This window comes from Plecotus auritus (assembly GCF_963455305.1).
Source record: "Plecotus auritus genome assembly, chromosome: 2".
Lineage (NCBI taxonomy): Eukaryota > Metazoa > Chordata > Mammalia > Chiroptera > Vespertilionidae > Plecotus > Plecotus auritus.
In genome coordinates this window covers 226423493-226442954 of record NC_137771.1, presented here as the reverse complement: position 1 = coordinate 226442954, position 19462 = coordinate 226423493, and the positions used below count along the sequence as shown (strand labels likewise).

General features: G+C 50.8%; 1 protein-coding gene across 6 annotated transcripts in view; it reads right to left on the bottom strand.

The window, feature by feature from the left end:
• Window positions 1-19462, bottom strand: part of SETD4 (SET domain containing 4) — a 30038-nt gene extending 10576 nt beyond the window's left edge. The window contains exons 1-9 of one of the 6 annotated variants that reach the window (XM_080657958.1): window positions 19273-19447; window positions 17488-17656; window positions 16281-16376; window positions 11075-11112; window positions 8303-8391; window positions 6171-6600; window positions 4074-4248; window positions 1923-2004; window positions 815-895 (exon numbers count right to left, since the gene is read on the bottom strand). In XM_080657958.1, the coding sequence (XP_080514084.1) occupies window positions 815-895; window positions 1923-2004; window positions 4074-4248; window positions 6171-6600; window positions 8303-8391; window positions 11075-11112; window positions 16281-16376; window positions 17488-17560 (1064 nt within the window). In that variant the 5' untranslated portion in view covers window positions 17561-17656; window positions 19273-19447. Of the gene's footprint in view, window positions 1-814; window positions 896-1922; window positions 2005-4073; window positions 4249-4921; window positions 5032-6170; window positions 6601-8302; window positions 8392-11074; window positions 11113-16280; window positions 16377-17487; window positions 17657-19131 lie in introns of all 6 variants that reach the window. The other 5 variants (XM_080657957.1, XR_013960037.1, XM_080657961.1 and 2 more) reach the window with 5 other exon arrangements.

Below are 19462 nucleotides of genomic sequence, written 5' to 3'. Positions count from 1 at the left end.
GCCCCACGGAGCGAGCACCACCACGTCCGGGCACTGAGCTAGCTCACGCGACCCCCACCGCTCAGGGACGCTCCCCGCTTCAGGAAGTCCTCCCTGCACGCAGCTTCCCTGCTCCGCCTCCGACCAGCACCGGCTCCAACCAGCACCGGCTCCGACCCGCACTGGCCCCGACCAGCTCCGGCCCCGACCAGCACCGGCTCCGACCAGCACCGGCTCCGACCAGCACCGGCTCCGACCAGCACCGGCCCCGACCAGCACAGGCTCCCACCAGCACCGGCTCCCACCAGCTCCGGCCCCGACCAGCACCGGCTCCGACCAGCACCGGCCCCGACCAGCACCGGCTCCGACCAGCACCGGCTCCGACCCGCACGGCTGCAGGAGCTCCGGGCCGTGCAGCACACGCCACGGGAGCCCCCATCCTTTCCGTGCAGGCCTAACCGGGACCCACATTACCCAGGGACTCCCTGCCGCCTCCCCCATGAACACACCAGGCCTCTCCCTGGACCTGGCCCTGGGGCAGAACCGGGGGCAGGGGGAGCTCTGTCGGCTCCGGGAAAACCCACCCACTCAGACTCCTCTCTGGGCAGTGCCGGTGCCCACGCTTCTGAACAAGGAGCTGCGGGTCCCCGGTGGGACCTCGAGGAGAGACTGGAAGTCTCCAAACCACGCACTCTGACCGTGATGCTCCAACAGAACCCGGAGATGGGGCACCCTCAGCAGAGAAACACCCTGCCCACGGGGAGTGGCATGAAGAGCACCCGCCCGCGTCCCCAGTGGCGTCCCAGAGCTACAGCCTGACCGATGGCGCACTCACAATTCCCCAGCCTCCAGGCTCAGCAGCTTCAGGGCCGTGAGCAGCCGCCAGGACGGCCCGTCCCATCCGAACGTCAGGTTCCTGCGAGGGAGGACAGGACAGGACAAGCGTCACTAGGACTTCGGGGCCAGGGCCAAAGCAGTTGTTCTAAAGCGGCCACTAAGCGTTACGGAGCCTGCGGTCTTGGTCAGAAAGACAAAAGGAAAATAAGTCTTCAAATACCTAAAGGTAAAGCCTGAGTAACAGGAAAGTCTCTCATGTTAAAAAAAAAAAAAAAAAAAAAGCCCTGACTGGTGTGGCTCAGTGGATAGAGCGTCGGCCTGCGGACTCAAGGGTCCCGGGTTCAATTCCGGTCAAGGGCATGTACCTTGGTTGTGGGCACATCCCCAGTAGGAGGTGTGCAGGAGGCAGCTGATCGATGTTTCTCTCTCATCGATGTTTCTAACTCTCTATCCCTCTCCCTTCCTCTCTGTAAAAATCAATAAAATATATTTTTTTAAAAAATGCAAGCAGCTATTTTCCAACGTGCTTGGGTCAGAAGCTGAAGTTGGATGAGGTCCCAGCGGCAGGCACGTGCGAGGCACAGGGAGACAGAGGCAGACGCCGCTGGGTCTCCGGGGATTAAACTAACAGCCCCCCGCCCCCAGCGCGACAGGCCTGGCACTGAGCTGGGTCCCTCACAACTGCACTTTAGCTACCGGAGGGAGAGCCTTGACCCTCTTATCCCTTTGGGTGTGAAGTCACCAGCCACCCCCATCCCCAGAGCCCAGGCCGTGTTAGGTGAGGGCCAGCCTGGCCTCCAGCAGCCAATGCCACCCCACTGTACCACATTCAGAGACAAACGCAACCTGGGCCACCAACCAACACATCCAGGCTCTCTGGTGGCACCAGGATTTCCTGTCCAAGCTGGCATCTACGTCTCTGAAAAGCTTTCTCGAAAAGTATCTTACACTCCTGTGTGCCCCACGACACCCGCACAGAGTAAGCGCGCGATCAACACCTACCTGCCAGCTGGTGAGTCAGAGGTGTCTCCTCCCTACAGAACCCTAACCCTCCACTGTTTCATCACCATTTCCCGAGGGGACAATTCTGAGAGAGCAACACTTACTCTATAAAGTCATGATCCTTTAAAATGGAAATCTTTTTGTTCATCTGCTTATCTGTTGATGGAAGGTATTTAACAAGCATATCTACATAAAAAAAATCAGACTGAGATTTAGGGTGTAATTCAGACACAAGTAGAAACCTTTCCTTCTCAGCTTACTTTCCTTCCCATCGCAATCCAGACGTACGGAAACAGTTTTACCTCATTCATTCATACAAAAAGAGGTCTATTCTTCTAGGCCAGGGGTGGGCAAACTTTTTGACTCGAGGGCCACAATGGGTTCTTAAACTGGACCGGAGGGCCGGAACAAAAGCATGGATGGAGTGTTTGTGTGAACTAATATAAATTCAAAGTAAAGGAGCGGAGGGGAGAGCAAGAGAACCCTCCGCTCTTTCGGCTCCGCGGGCCGGATAGAACAGCCGGATCTGGCCCACGGGCCGTAGTTTGCCCACGGCTGTTCTAGGCCCACACAATAAGACCGTCATCAGCTCTAGAAAAGCCACAGGAACTCCACAAGGCAGGGACCGAGCACCCACAGTCCAGCTCACGCTCCCCCGTGGCACACGGGCCAACAAACCCAGGTCCCGACGACCTCCCTCAGCCGCCTGCTCGGACGTCCACCTCCGAGGGCGGGCGCTGCACCAACAGGAGACGCGGAGTTTCTAACAGCACATTCACAACTGTCTGCACAACTGTGACTACAACCTGAGCAGCTGAACGTGAAGATGCAAACAGCCGCTAAGCCACCTGGGGCAGCAGGGTCAGAGGGACTTGGTCTTTTTAAATTTTCTCTTTGTATTTGTTTTTATTTTTAAATGCAATAATAACCAATGCATAAATGTTGATCGCAAGTCAGCATTCCATGGTCACCAGTTATTCTGATAACACGAGGCTAGTCTCAAAGCCCCTTTTCTGAGACGCCCAGCAAGGCCCGCTTTTGTGTGTCTATTTTATTTCATGAAGAACAGCATTCTTCTGCCCGTAGGATGGAGTAGCATCACCTCGACAGGTTCCTATTTCCGCTAGGACTTGTACTAAAACCACCGCAATTACCCACTCGGTGACTGTGGGCTCCTCACGCCTGGAGACGTCTCCGCCGCCTCCGGGGAAGGGGTCAGGCTCCCACCTACTGTTTCCCACTATGTTGGGAATTTTCTCAGCGTAAGTTTTTTAAAAAATATGTTTTTATTGATTTCAGAGAGGAAGGGAGACAGAGAGACAGACAGAAACATCAATGATGAGAGAATTCACTGTTCGGCCGCCTCCTACACGCCCCCTACCGGGGACGGAGCCCACAACCCGGGCATGTGTCCTGACCAGGAATGAACTGTGACCTCCTGGTTCATAGGTCGGTCGACGCTCAACCACGGAGCCACGCCAGCTGGGCCACAGCATAAATTTACCAGCTAAATCCTGATCTTAGAAAGAGTAACACCAAGGCGATGGCTACTTAACGGGCACAAAAGAGCGTAACCCAGGCCTTCATCGCGGCACAAGCCCCGGAGCGAGGCCTGCGTACCTCTCTCTGCGGTGAGCAGTGCTTCACACACAGCAGGTGCTTAATGTTTGTGCTGCTTTCTAATCCTGCTCTACCGTTAGTGACGGTGACACGTCTCCGTGCAGAGATTTCCATTTCTTTCCATCTATTAAGCGTGCATCTCCTTACACTCTTCCTCCATTCCTGTCTGACCGAACACAATAAACTCTTCTCGGTTCTTCTCATCCCCAATGTTGGTCAAAGCTTCGTTTTTTTTCTGAATTATTGCAATTACATGGTCAGCCAGAGTAAGGCTAGCCCTACCGCGGAGAAAATAAACAATACACATTTGAAGGATTGCTGCCGGGCCGGTGTGGTTCAGTGGTTGGGTGTCAACCTATGAACCAGGAGGTCACAGTTCAATTCCCTGTCAGGGCACAGGCCTGGGTTGTGGGCTTGATCCCCACTGCGGGGCGTGCAGGAGGCAGCCGATCAGTGATTCTCTCTCATCGTTGACTTTTCTCTCTCTCTCTCCCTCTCCCTTCCTCTCTGAAATCAATAAAAATATTTAGAAGGAAAAACAGGATTGCCATTTTTACTAAAACTTAAAAGAACCTCACCCCCAGAGGGGGGAAGCGTATACCATCTTAGTGATAGGAACCGAAGCTCACGCCGACCTTGTGAGACGGGCACGCACGCGTGGGGGTTCCCGCGGGGAACGAACCCGTACTCCAGCAGCAGCCGCCGGCTGTCGTGGGGGCCGTAGCAGATGAACACCTCTTCGTGCCGTCTACAGCCCGAGCCCGTCCTGATTTCATAACAGCGGGTTTCCTCATTAAATGCTGCTTCCACCTAGAAAGGAAAATCATTAATTTTTTAAAGCAAAACCCCAAACTAAAAAGACTAAGTTATTATGTTTATTTAAGCCAGATGACCCTTTGGAACACTCATTGCTGAATGTACCCACACGTGGGGACAATGAAGGTCCCCACGGCAGCCCCTCGTTCACCCCCATTCGCCCCACTGGTGAGGGAGTCCCACCCCTGGGTCCTGGGGATGGCGAACCCCTGACAATGGCTATGTCACACAGACAGCCCAGGGAGGGACGGGGAGGCAGGCAGCCAGGCCTTCTGGCCCCACAGGCTGCACTCGGGCATCACCAGCAGGGGCCACAGGAAGCAGGCTGTGTGCTAACAAGAGGTCCCTGGCTCCCCGGGGACGATGTGATTTACTTGTTTGAGTAACTTCCAGGGCTGGCAGGGAGGTGAACCTGTCAGGCTGCGGACCAGGTGGGGGGCTGGTCTGGCTGACAGAGCAACCAGCATGGGAAGCCTTCTGCACCGGCCAGGGACGGCCCGGGGCGAGCAGAGGGGCTGTCCGCAGACCTCTGGGGCCTGTGAGCCCAAAGGTGCCGAGGCGCGTGCGGAATTCAGTCTTACAACAGGCCTCTGAGCCTGACGCGGTCATGGGAAGTTGGTGACTGTTTTGTGCGTTGATGGGTAGAGAGGAGAAGAACAAGACCTACCTGCTCCCCACAGAAAGGAGTGGGTGCAGGCACTGAGGCCTCCTTCCTTAGCAGCAAAGCCCAGCATGCCCCAGCGAGGCGAGGATGAGGAGCAGGCTGGAATTCCCACCCTGCAGCATCAACGACAGATTAAGGCCGCGGTTTGGAGTCGCATGCCGAAAGCCAGCTACCACGCACTTCAGAGCCGGGGCAATCTTCTTCCGCAGAGGGCCAGAGAGGGACGAGTGCAGGCCCTCCGGGGCCCTGAGCCCCGTGCCCCAGGCTGCGGTAGGCAGCACCCACACTCAACTGTAAAATCACTGGTCCTGGGGGCGTAAGTGCATTGACAGCCCCATAAAAAGCAAGTCCGCCAACGGGGCAGAGTCCCTGTGTCCAGCACCCTATGCACTACGCCCGACTCATCTCATCGACAGCAACCACAGACACACCCTTCCGGCTCGGCCTCCTACCCTCAGCGTTGTCAGCAACGCATCTTCCTAGGAAGTGACAAGCAGACAGGCAAGGGGTGTCCTGGCCTTGGACAGCACGACAGGGCCTCCCCACGCTCTCTCCCAACGGCCGTGGGCTAACCAGGGGGCACGGGTCTTCCCACAGTGAGCATGGGTCCCAGCCAGTGTGCCTCCACGTGGACCCTGAGAGGGTTGGCTCAACCTGTGCCACAGGGGAGCGGGGCAGAGAGCAAGAGATCTGACTCTCCCAAAGCAGGATTCTCCAATGATTTCGACTCCTTCCCCCGTTCAATGAAGGTTCACTGGTTTTGTGTTTTTTAATAAAGGTTTATGGAAGGCCTACTGTGTGCAGGCCCTGCGCTGCGCACTGGGATCGCAAAGAGGAACAAAGCAAAGTGCCCGTCCTCTGAGACTGCAGAGCTCAGAGAGGGAGGCAGTACGTTAGCCAGAGATCACAGCAAAGATCAAAGCGGAAGCAAGGCCCCACGTATAAAAGGGGTCGGGACAGGAACGCAAGCCACCCTCCAGGGCCAGTTCTGGAAGGAGGCAGACCTGCACCACAGGTGGGCGCGGGAGCGCAGGCTGCGGTGAAGACCTGGGGGAGGCGGGATGTAACACTGGGCTCTGCGGGCCTGGAGGGCGACGGGGTTGGGAGGACACAGGAGCACACCTGGCGGCAGGCCGTTACCGAGAGCCGGCTACACCTTCCCTGTGGGTCCACTCACTACTCTAGGTCACAGGCTCTGCAGGTCGGTGTCCTTCCTGTGCAAACAGAACACGTCCCCTCGGCAGCCTCTCACCTGGACGGCTGGGCTGTGGTTCAGCAGATCCAGGTACGGGGCGAGCGCGCAGGTGTCTGGCTCCGCGGACAGGCCCTGCCTCCGGCCTCGCTTCATGTACACGGCTCTGGTGTTGACCGTGCACCAGGCCCACAGGAAGGCCCTGTAGCTGAAGACGCTCTCCGCGGCCTCCGAAAGCAGAGGCTGCAGGGAGGAGAAGAAGCCTCGGGAGGAAGTGAACAGCTCGCGCACGCGCGTCCTCTGCTCTCTGGCCTCCGCTGCCAACGGCCTGGGAAGAAGAGTCACCACTTCCGGCTCCAAACAAACAGGGCAGGTGTAGGCCTTTGGCAAAACCTCCAGGTAGGGCTTCCAGGGAGACCGATCCCCAGCATGCCTTTCTGCGACTAAAAAGGTGCACAGAGCCAGCAGAGGAGACGGGGAAGGCTGCCACCTTGTCAAATGAAAAGCCAAAGGAAGGAAGTTACTTTTATGGGGAGACACAGACACTCTAGTGGTTAGTTCTGCTCCCACAGAAACGGGCCGGTCAGCACTCGCCCAGTTGATTTCATGCGCCTGTGGGAGGGTCTTCCTTCCTCAAAGCTCTGCTCTCCAGAGAGCGCCCAACACCAGTGCTCTGAGCAAGTCACGTCCACACCAGAATGGACTCACTAACCCGAGTCCCAGCTTTGTGTGCAAGATTCCTTTCTGCAAAACCCCTCTTTGCTTCCAAGTTGGTTCTCCAGCTTTAAGCTTTTGCTGGAAGTCCACTGGTTTCGCTGGGACAACGATAGAGCACGTGGTGGGGGAAGCGATGGAAAGAATCCAGTACATCCACTGGTACATGTAGGTATTTCTATTTTAATCCTAAACTTACCACCTCTATTGCAAATTATACACTGCAGGATTTTTATCTGTTCACAGTAAAAATCTCATGCTGCATGAATGTATTTAGAATAATCCTTCAACATCTAGATTCCTATATTACCATACATTCTACTCAAAATTTCAGAATGACATGGAAAATATTAATACTAAGAGCATCCTTGCCTCTACTCACACCAATAGATATATCAGTCCTGCCCTGGCCGGTTTGGCTCAGTGGATACAGCGTTGGCCTGCGGACTGAAGGGTCCCGGGTTCAATTCCGGTCAAGGGCACATGCCTGGGTTGCGGGCTCGATCCCCAGTAGGGGGCGTGCAGGAGGCAGCCGATCAATGATTCTCTCTCATCACTGATGTTTCTATCCCTCTCTCTCTCTCCCTTCCTCTGTGAACTCAATAAAAATATATTTTTTTAAAAAAAGATATATCAGTCCTCTTACAAAAGCCAGTGGGGCCCAGCCAGTGTGTCTCAGTGGTTGAGTGTCGATCTATGAACCAAGACATAGGTAGGTCCTGGTTCAATTCCAGTCAGGACACATGCCCCAGTTGCAGGCTCGATCCCCAGTAGGGGGCGTGCTGGAGGCAATGGATCGATGACTCATCATTGATGTGTCTATCTACCTCTCCCTCTCCCTTCCTCTCTGAAATCAAAAAAATATATATTAACTTTTTTAAAAGCTAGCAGGGGGTGGGGGAGGACACATTCAGAATTTACCCTGGGTTAAGAAACAATTCAATCTTTCAACCTCATAATTTAGAAACCCTTCTGCTGAGGATCTCACGCACTCTGTCCTCAGTGCCCCGAACAGAGGCCCAGGATAACATGAGCTGGAAATTAGTTCTCCACGCCAAGGCTGGCCCCCTCTCGTCTATGCTAAATAAAACTAACTCTTTCATAATGTCAACAGCTCTTCAGAGTTGAAAGCAAATTTAAGCAAGTACAATGAGGGTAAAAATAAAAAAGCAATTAACATTTGTCAAGCTCTACTACGATGGAGAACAAGCTACTATGAGCAAGGCGCTCAGCCATGACTTCCTTTATTATCCCATCTCATCTTCCGTTTCTGGGACAGATCAGGATTCAAACCCACCTCCCAGTTTGCGATGAATTAAAAACAAACTTCACAGCCCAGAGTAGACCTTTGCACCATTTCAGGTATCAGCTGTGCAAGGGGCTGGGTCCTCCTGAACTCGGCCTTAGGTGACATACCTGCCGATGGTACACACTTGAAGGAGAAGCAGTGCCCCGGTAGCATGTGAGCGGTCACTTACTTAGCAATGTACGCCCCTAAGTAGCTCCTAATCACTGTGTCCGTGGTGAGCAGGCAACTCTCAGGCAACGAAATAATCACCTGTCCCTCCTTACCGAAAAAGAAAGCAAAGTTTAGAACGCCCATGCTTGGGGAAGGACCTGTGGGTGCGCGTCTTCTCAAGCCCTCCGTTTCATCTACTAAGAACCCAGGATAACCCGACCACAGCAACCACCGGCGACTAACTCCCAAGCCCCTGCGTCAGCGCTGTAGGCAAGGCTGCTCCCACACAGGCACTACAACCCCCACAGGAGTTAAAGGTCAATCACGTGACTGTCAACCTTCCACCAGAAAGGAGTGTGGCAACACTGACAACCCAGATCAAACTGTCCCTTCCCTCTCTCAGGCCAGGAAGTGGTGCTCCTTCAGGAGACAGACAGAACCCACACACACTCAACCCCATGTGTGCAACCCCATGTACCAGTGGCTGTCCTAGAAATGGCCACCCTCCCTCTAGTCCAGGGGTCCTCAAACTTTTTAAAGAGGGGGCCAGTTCACTGTCCCTCAGACCGTTGGAGGGCCGGACTATAGTTTTTAAAAAAAAAACTAGGAACAAATTCCTATGCGCACTGTGGGCCCGGGACGCGTCGGCTGCTAAGCAGGACAGGCAGCGGCACCCGGCGGGCCGGATCCATGTCCTCGGCGGGCCGCATGTGGCCCGCGGGCCGTAGTTTGAGGACCCCTGCCTGTGTCCACCTGCGAAAGCAAGGGCAGCGCACCCAGCACAAGGGGCTCGTCTAACACCTGCCGAAACACAGCTCTTCCCACGGAGATGGGAACAGAGAAAGGAAATTAAGATGCAAGTAACGGACACCAGAAACAAGGAAGGCGCCAGGACGCCGGTGTGAGGTCCTGCTTGCATTGAAACTGGTGTCACAGTTACAAATCCCAGCTGACTATCAGCTGGGTGCCATTTCCAGTTGCCTCATCTGTAAATCGAGATTAAACTAGATCATCACTACCACCTCCTCCTGCCCCAACATCCGTGACTTTATGATTTTTAAAAATCCACCCGCTGGCCCGGTGGTTAGAGAATCGTCCTGTACCACCAAAGGTTGTGGCTCGATTCCCAGTCGGGGTACATACCAAGGTTTCAGGTTCTTCTCCACTCAGGGCGGGTAAGGGAGACAACCTATCAATGTTTCTCTCTCATGTGGATCTCTTCTCTCTCTCTCTCTCTCTCTCTCTCTCTCTCTTTCTCCCCCCCCCAAATCAATAAAAACATAGCCTCAGGTGAGGATTTTTTTTAAAGCCACTTGATAAAATGGTCTATATGTTCCTTGGGGTAAATCTCTTCATCATCAAAACTCATCAAACTGAACACTTAAAAGCTGTGCAGCCCAGCCGGCATGGCTCCATGGTTGAGCATTGACCTATGACCTATGAACTAGGAGGTCAAGGTCTGATTCCTGGTCGGGGCACATGCCCAGGTTGCAGGTTCAAACTCCAGTAGGCGGTGTGCAGGAGGCAGCCAATCCATGTTTCTCTCTCATCAATGTTTCTATCTTTCTCCTCTCCCTTCCTCTCTCTCTAAAGTAAATAAAAACCTATTTAAAAAAATAACCTATAGTCACTGCTCTATACATGAGAGGTATATGTCTCCTCTCCAAAGTCTGCTATAGAATGAGGTCAATTACACCTCTGTTCAAAAAATAACAATATTACCCAACAATGTACATGCACTTAATGCCAATAAGCTGCACACTTAAAGTGGTAAGTTTTATTTTATACTAGTATGTATTTTGCCAAAATTAAAAATTATAAAGTAATTTAAAAATTAAAATAGCATAATAGAATTACAACACTAAAAGTTACCATTCTTTACACTAAACGTATGTACAAGGCTGGGGTGTATATAAATTAAATTGAGAAATTAAAACAATTTGAAATAAAAATAAATTAAGGAACTGATTAGTAGCTTTACAGAAAACTGCATTAGATGTGCTTTAAATGGCATAAACGGACCTGGGAGGTCCGATCACCATGCCATTCCCTCCTTGTTTTCCAGGTGAGGACACGGAAGCCCACAGTCCGGAGCCTTGTCCCGCCGGTGCCACCGCAGGCTGGCCCCTGGGGCAGCACCGAGCCTCCTCCCTCCGCCTGCTCGGTTCTACCTCCTCTCAGATGAGAGCGGCTCCCTCCCCTGGCACGGCTATCACATGATCTGCTTTATAAAATCTGCTGTGGCAGACCGCTGGCTGCCTACCCAACAGGCCTCGCTCCTCCTCACCACCCAACCCCCCCCCCCGAAGGACACTGCCCACAGGGGTCGCCTCCCAGCCGCTGGGGCTGCGCACCGCGTCGCTGGCAGCTGAGAGGAGGCTGGCTCATGGGTCCCATTTCCTTGCCGGGAGAAGCTGCCCTTCCTCACCCCTTGGTGCTGCTGCTCAGGCTCCAGGAGCCACACGCTGGGCCCGAGGGTGGCGGCTCCCTCCAAGGGCGTGGGTAGAGAGCTGCTAAGTCCTGGGCCTCTGACGGCCACGGATGCCACAGCAGCCAGGTCGCCTACCAGGGCGCGTACACGTGACGGCAAAATAAACTGCCCTGTGCAGCCCTGCTACGTGGGTCTGTCTCGGTATGCGGCAAGCAGCTCTAACTGGCAGAGTTGTACTGAAACACATCCAGTAAGTGAAACATGCCTGTATGCCGAACGTATGTTTACTCCACGTGCTTCAACCCACAAAACAAAGCAGCAACATCTACACTGGGTTTCAAGGACAAGAGAGATTCTCACCTGCAGGGACGTTTTGCTCATCAGCCCTCTTCCGGTATCTAGGAACGCAAAGACAGGAAAGAGTGAATGCTGCTGCAGCGTCCAGGTCTCAGAGCACTCTCTGGAGAGAAGATGCGCATGACCGTCAAAGCCGGCGTCTCGTATCCTTTGAGTCCCAGAGGGTCAAGACGCTGCTCTGGAAAACGGACAAGTGCTGGCCTCCTCTTGGGTTTGCGATCCTCGAAGGGGAAAGTGGCCTGCAGAATCGAGACCTAAAGACCATGCACCTTCCACAGAGCGGCTGCTGGGTCTCTTAGGGACCCTTAGGCTGACCTCCTCCGCGGGGTCTTCCTTAGACTTGTATGCTAATTTAAGTGGAAATTTATCTCCAACCATAGAGGGATGGGCAAAAGTAGGCTTACAGTTGAAATACAAATAAATAATACAATAATTCATGCATTATAATACAAGAATAAACTGTGTTTTGAGTACTCACAACTGTTAACCGACTTCCATCCACCTCTGCATATGAACAGAACCTGGCATATGGGATAAACCTGGAAGATGCTTTACCAATATTTCTACAACATAGTGTTCAAGGGAGAACATATTTCCCAATGATATTTCCGATAAGGGCTTAATCTCCAAAATTTACAGAGAACTCCTACAACTTAACAAAAGGAAGATAAACGACCCAATCAAAACATGGTCAAAGGATGTAAATAGACACTTTTCGAAAGAGGACATATAGAAGGACAAGAGACATATGAAAACATGCTCAAAGTCACTAGTCATCTGAGAGATGCAAATCAAAACAACAATGAGGTACCACCTCACACCTGTCAGAATGGTTATCATCAACAAATGACAAGTGCTGGCGAGGATGCGGAGAAAAAGGAACCCTCCTGCACTGCTGGTGGGAATGCAGACTGGTGCAGCCACTGTGGAGAACAGTATGGAGTTTCCTCCAAAAGTTAAAAATGGAACTCCCATTTGACCCAGTAATCTCACTCCTAGGACTATATCCCAAGAAACCAGAAATACCAATCAGAAAGGATATATGCACCCCTATGTTCATAGCAGCACAATTTGCAATAGCTAAGATTTGGAAACAGCCTAAGTGCCCATCAGCAGACGAGTGGATTAAAAAAATGTGGTACAGCCAAAACCGGTTTGGCTCCGTGGATAGAGCGTCGGCCTGGGGACTCAAGGGTCCCAGGTTCGATTCCGGTCAAGGGCATGTACCTTGGTTGTGGGCACATCCCCAGTGGGGGGTGTGCAGGAGGCAGCTGATCGATGTTTCTAGCTCTCTATCCCTCTCCCTTCCTCTCTGTGAAATATCAATAAAATATATTTAAAAAAAAAAAATGTGGTACATTTACACAATGGAATACTACGCTGCTATAAAAAAGAAGGAACTTTTACCAGTTGCAACAACATGGATGAAACCAGAGAGCATTATGCTAAGCGAAATAAGCCAGTCAGAGAAAGAGAAATATTACATGGTCTCACTCATATGTGGGATATAATGATCAACATAATTTGATGAACAAGAATAGATCCAGAGACAAATGGAGGAGAGGGGGGGTTAGAGAGCAACCAAAGGACTTGTGTGCATGCATATTAGCATAACCAATGGACACAGACACTGGGGCAGTGGGGGCTTGCCCGGGGTGGGAATGGCTGCGGGAGAGGGGGTCAACTGGGCAAAAAGGAGACATATGTAAAACTTTATAGACAAAAAAAAACAAAGCAGGAGAGGAACCAAGATGGCGGCATAGGTAAACACCTGAACTTGCTGTCTTGCACAACCACATCAAAACTACAGCTAGCTGAAACCGGTTTGGCTCAGTGGATAGAGCGTCGGCCTGCGGACTGAAAGGTCCCAGGTTCGATTCAGGTCAAGGGCATGTACCTTGGTTGCGGGCACATCCTCAGTGGGAGGTGTGCAGGAGGCAGCTGATCGATGTTTCTCTCTCATAGATGTTTCTAGCTCTCTATCCCTCTCCATTCCTCTCTGTGAAATATCAATAAAATATATTTTAAAAAAAGAGAGAGAAAAAAAAAAACTACAGCTAAAAGAAAAAACGGATCATCCAGAACCACGGGAAGGCTGGCTGAGAGCCAGTTCTACAACAAGGAGGAAAGAGAAAAGCACATCTAGACGGGTAGGAGGTGCAGAGGTGCGGAAGAGTGAAGGTACGGAGGCGCATGTGGAAATGGGCTGGCGACCTAGTACGCTGTGGTCTTTTCCAATCGGGAGGGAGATACAAACTCCCAACTGCTCTGAACTCCAGTTCCGGGCGAGACTCTGGAGAAACTGGACTGTCTGGCATCAGGCGGGAACACGAGGGCGGCTTTTTTTTTTTTTTTTTTTTTTTTTTAATATATTTTATTGATATTTTACAGAGAGGAAGACAGAGGGATAGAGAGTTAGAAACATCAATGAGAGAGAAACATCGATCAGCTGCCTCCTGCACACCTCCCACTGGGGATGTGCCCGCAACCAAGGTACATGCCCTTGACCGGAATCGAACCCGGGACCCTTCAGTCCGCAGGCTGACGCTCTATCCACTGAGCCAAACCGGTTTTGGCTCGAGGGCGGCTTTCTATCAGAGGTTGTGGCAGCGTTCATTGTTCCTGCACGGGGCCGCAGGACACAGAGACCCAGGGACCTATCAGAGCAGAGCAGACTGGCAGCCATTGCGGTTTGCTCCGCCCAGTGATTCCCTGAGACCACGCCCCACCTAATTTACAACCCCACCCAAGCTGTGCACAGAGGCATTTGCATATGAATGGCCTGGCCTTTTGCAACCTAACCTCACAATCTGCAGCTGGGTCAAAGAACCCCAGAGCTTCCAAAAGACGACCTAAGGCTCATCAGCAGCCTGCATTGCTTCACAGCTGGGCCTCATCTGGGCACCTCCCAACCCCAAACTAAGAGGAGAAATCTGCAGATCTCTCTGTAACTCCTGCTGGGCGGCCTCAGGCAGGGGTTGACTTAGCACCTCCTTGGAGATCCAAGAGCCAGTGTACCCAGGGGTCAGAGAGGGACCATCCAGATTACAACTCCTCAGACCCATAGGGACACACTCAGGGGGCAGACTCAGTGAGCACCAAAGCCCCACTGAAGCAAGTCCTGCCCCATAAGGGTGTCTCCAGCACAGCAGTTCTCCCATTGTAGACACAACTTGTCCTCATAGCCAACTGGTCTGGAGGTCAATTCCTCCCAGTGATACCAACAGCAAAAAACGCTTAACTACAACAAGACTGTGCACACAACCAACAAAGGGGTGCACCAAGAGCATTCACCTCAGGTGACTGGGGAGGCTGAGCCACTGGGCCCTATAGGACACATAGCACACGAAGCCACCCTATCAACACAGGGAAGCAGCCAAAATGTGGAGACAAAGAAACATGTCACAAATGAAAGAAATGGAGGAAAGCAAACTACAGGATATAGAGTTCAAAACCACAGATATAAGGTTACTCAAGAATCTTCTAGAAACCTCTAAGAAATATATAGTGAGACCCTCAAGGATATGAAAAAGAACCAAATAGAAATTAAGCATACACAGACTGAAATAAAGAATAATATACAGAGATCCAACAGCAGACTAGAGGATCCCAAGAATCAAGTCAAAGATTTGAAATATGAAGAAGCAAAAAACACCCAACTGGAAAAGCAAAAAGAAAAAAGAATCCAGAAATATGAAGATAGAGTAAGGAGCTTCTGGGACAACTTCAAGCGTACCAACATCCGAATTATGGGGGTGCCAGAAGAAGAGAGAGAGCAAGATACTAAAAACCTATTTGAAGAAATAATGACTGAAAACTTCCCCCACCTGGTGAAAGAAATAGAGTTACAAGTCCAGGAAGCGCACAGAACCCCAAACAAAAGGAATCCAAAGAGGACCACACCAAGACACATCATAATTAAAATGCCAAGGACAAAAGACAGAGAGAGAATATTAAAAGCAGCAAGAGAAAAACAATTAGTTACCTACAAGGGAGTACATTCGACTGTCAGCTGATTTCTCAACAGAAACTATGCAGGCCAGAAGGGAGTGACAAGAAATATACAAGGTGATGAATAGCAAGAACCTACAACCAAGATTACTCTACCCAGCAAAGCTATCATTCAGAATTGAAGGGCAGATAAAGAGCTTCATAGACAAGAAAAAGCTAAAGGAGTTCATCACCACCAAACCAGTATTATATGAAATGCTGAAGGGTATTCTTTAAGAAGAGGAAGAAGAAGAGAAAAGTAAAGATAAAAATTATGAACAACAAATACATATCTATCAACAAGTGAACCTAAAAATAAAGTGAATAAAAAATCTGATGAACAGAATAAACTGGTGAATATAATAGAATCAGGGGCATAGAAAGGGAGTGGACTGACAACTCTCGGGGGGGAAAGGGGTGTGGGGGGTGCAGGAAGAAACTGGACAAAGTTCAGAAAACAGAGCATGGCCACCTACACTTACTAAGGCGAGGCGGGAAGTGGCCACAAGGACCTTGTGAAAGTAAAGCTTATTACAGACTAAGTTCCGGGAATGTCTGCGCTTCTGCTGACAGACAACAGCACTAAGACTCGGGTCACTGGCCATGTACCTTGTCTACACTGCTGGAAAGGAGCATCAAATTGGTGGCTCGCCTCTGAGAGGGCGCAAGGTCCTATAATCACAACTTCTATGAATTATCCTTATTCCTGCCTTCGCCTTATTTTTCTATTCCCATCCCCCTTTTGTAATTTCGAATTTTATTTCACCATTCTGGAATGTCTTCCCATAAGCCACTTCAATTTACTTTTAGAACAAGGTAAAGCATGTTAATCCACGTTCTCAAATATTACAGCTACAGCCTGGCCTGCACGGCTCAGTGGTTGGGAGTCGAGCTATAAACCAGATCAGGGTTTGATTCCCGGTCAGGGCACGTGCCTGGGTTGTGGGCTCAACCTCCAGTACGGAGCATGAAGGAGGCAGCCAATCAATGATTTTCTCTCATAATTGATGTTTCTATCTCTCCTTCTCCCTTCCTCTCTGAAATCAATAAAAATATATTTTTTAAAAGAAAATTACAGCTACAAGGCAGGAAGTCTGACACAATACGAGATACGCTCCCCGAGAGAATACAGCCGCCTACTAGGCTCAGCCCTGCTTTCCTGTCACCTGTGCCCACGTCACCTGTGACAAAGGTCATGAGAACTGACAGCCAGACTCACCTGGAAAACAAGCAGGTATTAAATTTGTATCTTCAAACTTCCTAGCTTTCAACCACTTCTTAAGCGCTATAAATTCAGGCTTGTAGCTCTCATTCACTAATCAATGGAAGAAAAAATGGTGATTAAAATCACTATAAAATCAGATTACCATTTAAAAAGAAAATCTCTGATGAATTGTCTCAGTGTTATCATAAAAAGAAATGAATTTTAAAATGTACAAATAATGTAAACTAAAAAGAAAAAACATATGATCGTCTCAAAGAGGCAGAAGCAACTGGTAAAATTGACCGTTACCAATGTAGTACCTCCCAGTTAGCCAGGCACTTTCACAGACAGTATGTCTTCAAACCGGGTGACAGGGAACTCAAAATGGGGAGTTTATATCCAAACATTGATACCTTGCAGGTAATTAGAGGACAGGAGAGCGGGCAGGACTAGAAACAGAAACCTGGGAGTCCCCAGAAAAGACACAGTTGAAGGAAGGAGAAATATGTTAATATTCCCACAAGAGTTAAAAAGAACACAATGGCACAATTACAAAGAGAATTATTTAAGAAACTAGAGGCCCGGTGCATGAAAATTCATGCACTGGAGTGGGGGGATCCCTCAGCCCAGCCTGCCCCCTCTCACAGTCCGGGAGCCCTCAGGGACAGGTGGCAACCTGTCAATCAGGGAAAGGCGACGCCCCATCACACCTCTGCTGCTGCCACTGCCGGTAGCGCAAGTCTCTGCCAGCCCTGGTTACCTGAGCCTCGGGCAGCCCTGGGCGGCTGGGCAGCCGACACCCGAGGCTTGCCTGTGCCTCAGGCCAGCCCTGGGTGGCTGGCGGGGCTGAGGGGACTGGACGCTGCCATCTTGTGGCTGTGGGCGCAGCCATCTTTGAGGGTGTGGCAGTCAATTAGCATATTTCCTCCTTATTGGCTGTGGGCACCGCCATCTTTGTGAGGGCGTGATGGTCAATTAGCATATTCCCTCTTTACAAGATAGTATATTCTCTGTAAACATTGCCCAGGAAGGATAAATATGTTTATATTCCCACAAGGGTTAAAAAGCATACAATGGCACAATTACAAAGAGAATTATTTAAGAAATATTCTCTGTGAACATTGCCCATGTGCCTTTGAGAAAAGCTATATGCATCTGTTACTATCAAGCAACAAAAGATCCTTTTTTATATCACCGGCACCAAAAAAAATAAAAACTGTACCTCCTCTTGACTGAGAACTTCTGCAGAGTTTTCGTCTTCTGATCCGGCTTGTTCTTCCTCTTCCCTTCTTCATACTACAACTGCAATTTCTGTTTAGGTGCCCAATTGAAAATAAAAAGCACTTCTTCTGCTCCTTCTCCCAATGTAAGATAATTACTGTTCTTGGTACCTATAAAAATTTAAATCAACAAATATATATCATTTGGTAAACCATTTCTCTAAAGTGTTTTTATATACAGAACTTTTATACAGAGAGCTAAATCATGATCCCTTGTGCAGTAATGGAATGCACATTTTACTGGTCCTTCTAAAACAGTTCCTTTTTTTAAAAAAAATGTGTGTGTGTATGTGTGTGTGTGTGTGTGTGTGTGTGTGTGTGTATATATATATATATATATATATATATATATATATATAAATTTATACCGTAGGCATGTACAGGAGGCAACTGGTAGATGTTCCTCTTTCACATCAATGTTTCTCTCTCCCTCTCTCCCCTTCCTCTCTAAAATTAAAAAAAAAAAAAAGCCCAGCTGGTGTGGCTCAGTGGTTGAGTGTGGACCAATGCACCCAGGAGACCCCAGTTTGACTCCCAGTCAGGGCACATACCCAGATTGCAGGCTGATCCCCAGTAGGGAATGTGCAGGAAGCAGCCGATCTATGTTCTCTCTCATCAATGTTTCTCTCTCTCAATTGCTCTCTATCTCTGAAATCAATTTTTTTTAGTATTTAAAATAAAATAAAAATATCCTCAGGTGAGAATTAAAACAACACCAAGATTCAGATACTGGAATATTATGTAGCCATCAACAGGAGGAAAAAATATAAGCTAAGGTGTAGAAATGTCCAAGGAGAAAAACAAAGTTTCAGAACATTACAAACTCAATGATCCCCTTTTTTTTAATATATTTTTATCGATTTCAGAGAGGAAGGGAGAGGATAGACAGAAACATCAATGATCCCTTTTAGGTTTGATTGGGAACACAATATGTATGTTTATAAAACCAGAAGACTTAAGGAAAGATAGCCCAAGATGTGCAAGGGGAGGGGCGTTATGGTGACTTTTATACACTCCTATTGTGACTTCCATGTGCATGAATGCTTCGGTGACAGTACCCTGGGAGAATTAGGCTTTTCTGTGTGCCCTTTAACCACACAACTCTTAAAATCCACCACCGACACCGGGCAGACATGAGTAACAAGCCAAGAGCTCCAGGCACTGTTACCACCCGCCTCGGCCCTGCAAGGGTCCCCCTGCTTCATCGACCAAAAGGTGGCGAGCCGAGCCCGACTCGCCCCCCCGTGCCCCGCGCCCCGCGCCCCCGGCGCCCCGCGCTCCGCCCGCACAGACTCGGGCCAGCTGCGCGGGTCCCCGGGGGCGTGCGAGCTCTGCACGCGGAGCCGGCGTGACGCCGCCCAGGGCGCAGACCCTCCTCCCCGTCCCACCCGCAGCTCCCACCCCGCTGCCCTGCGCCTCGCGCGCCAACGTTCGCCAGAGGAACCACTTCCGGGCCTAGCGGAGTTTGCGACACGAACTCAGTTCTTTTTACATCAAAAAAGTAACATAGTAGCAACGCTCCAGCGCCAGCTGCTCCCGTTACCCGGGCAACCGGAGGCCCCGGCCCGGAAGTGCTTCCGGCTCACCTGGCGCCCGGACGGTCTCCAAGGTGACGGCGGCGGGGCGGCTGGCCCAGGGAGACCCAAACCGCACCGGTGACCGCGAGTTAAGACCAGACTCGGGCCTCCGCGGAGGGAGCGGCTGGCGCGCCCCGCGTCCTCACTAACCGAAGCCAAGTCCTGGGCCGCCCGGCGGAGCCCCCTCCCCGCCGCGGGCTTCCGCCGGGGGCATGCGCGGTGTGTTCCCGCAGCGCCGGGGACGCCCGCACCCGACGTGGTCCGTCCCCCGACCCGGAGTCGCGAACAGGAAAACTCAGGGGCCCGTCGGCGTGGAGCGCAGCTTAAGTGCGGACCAGCG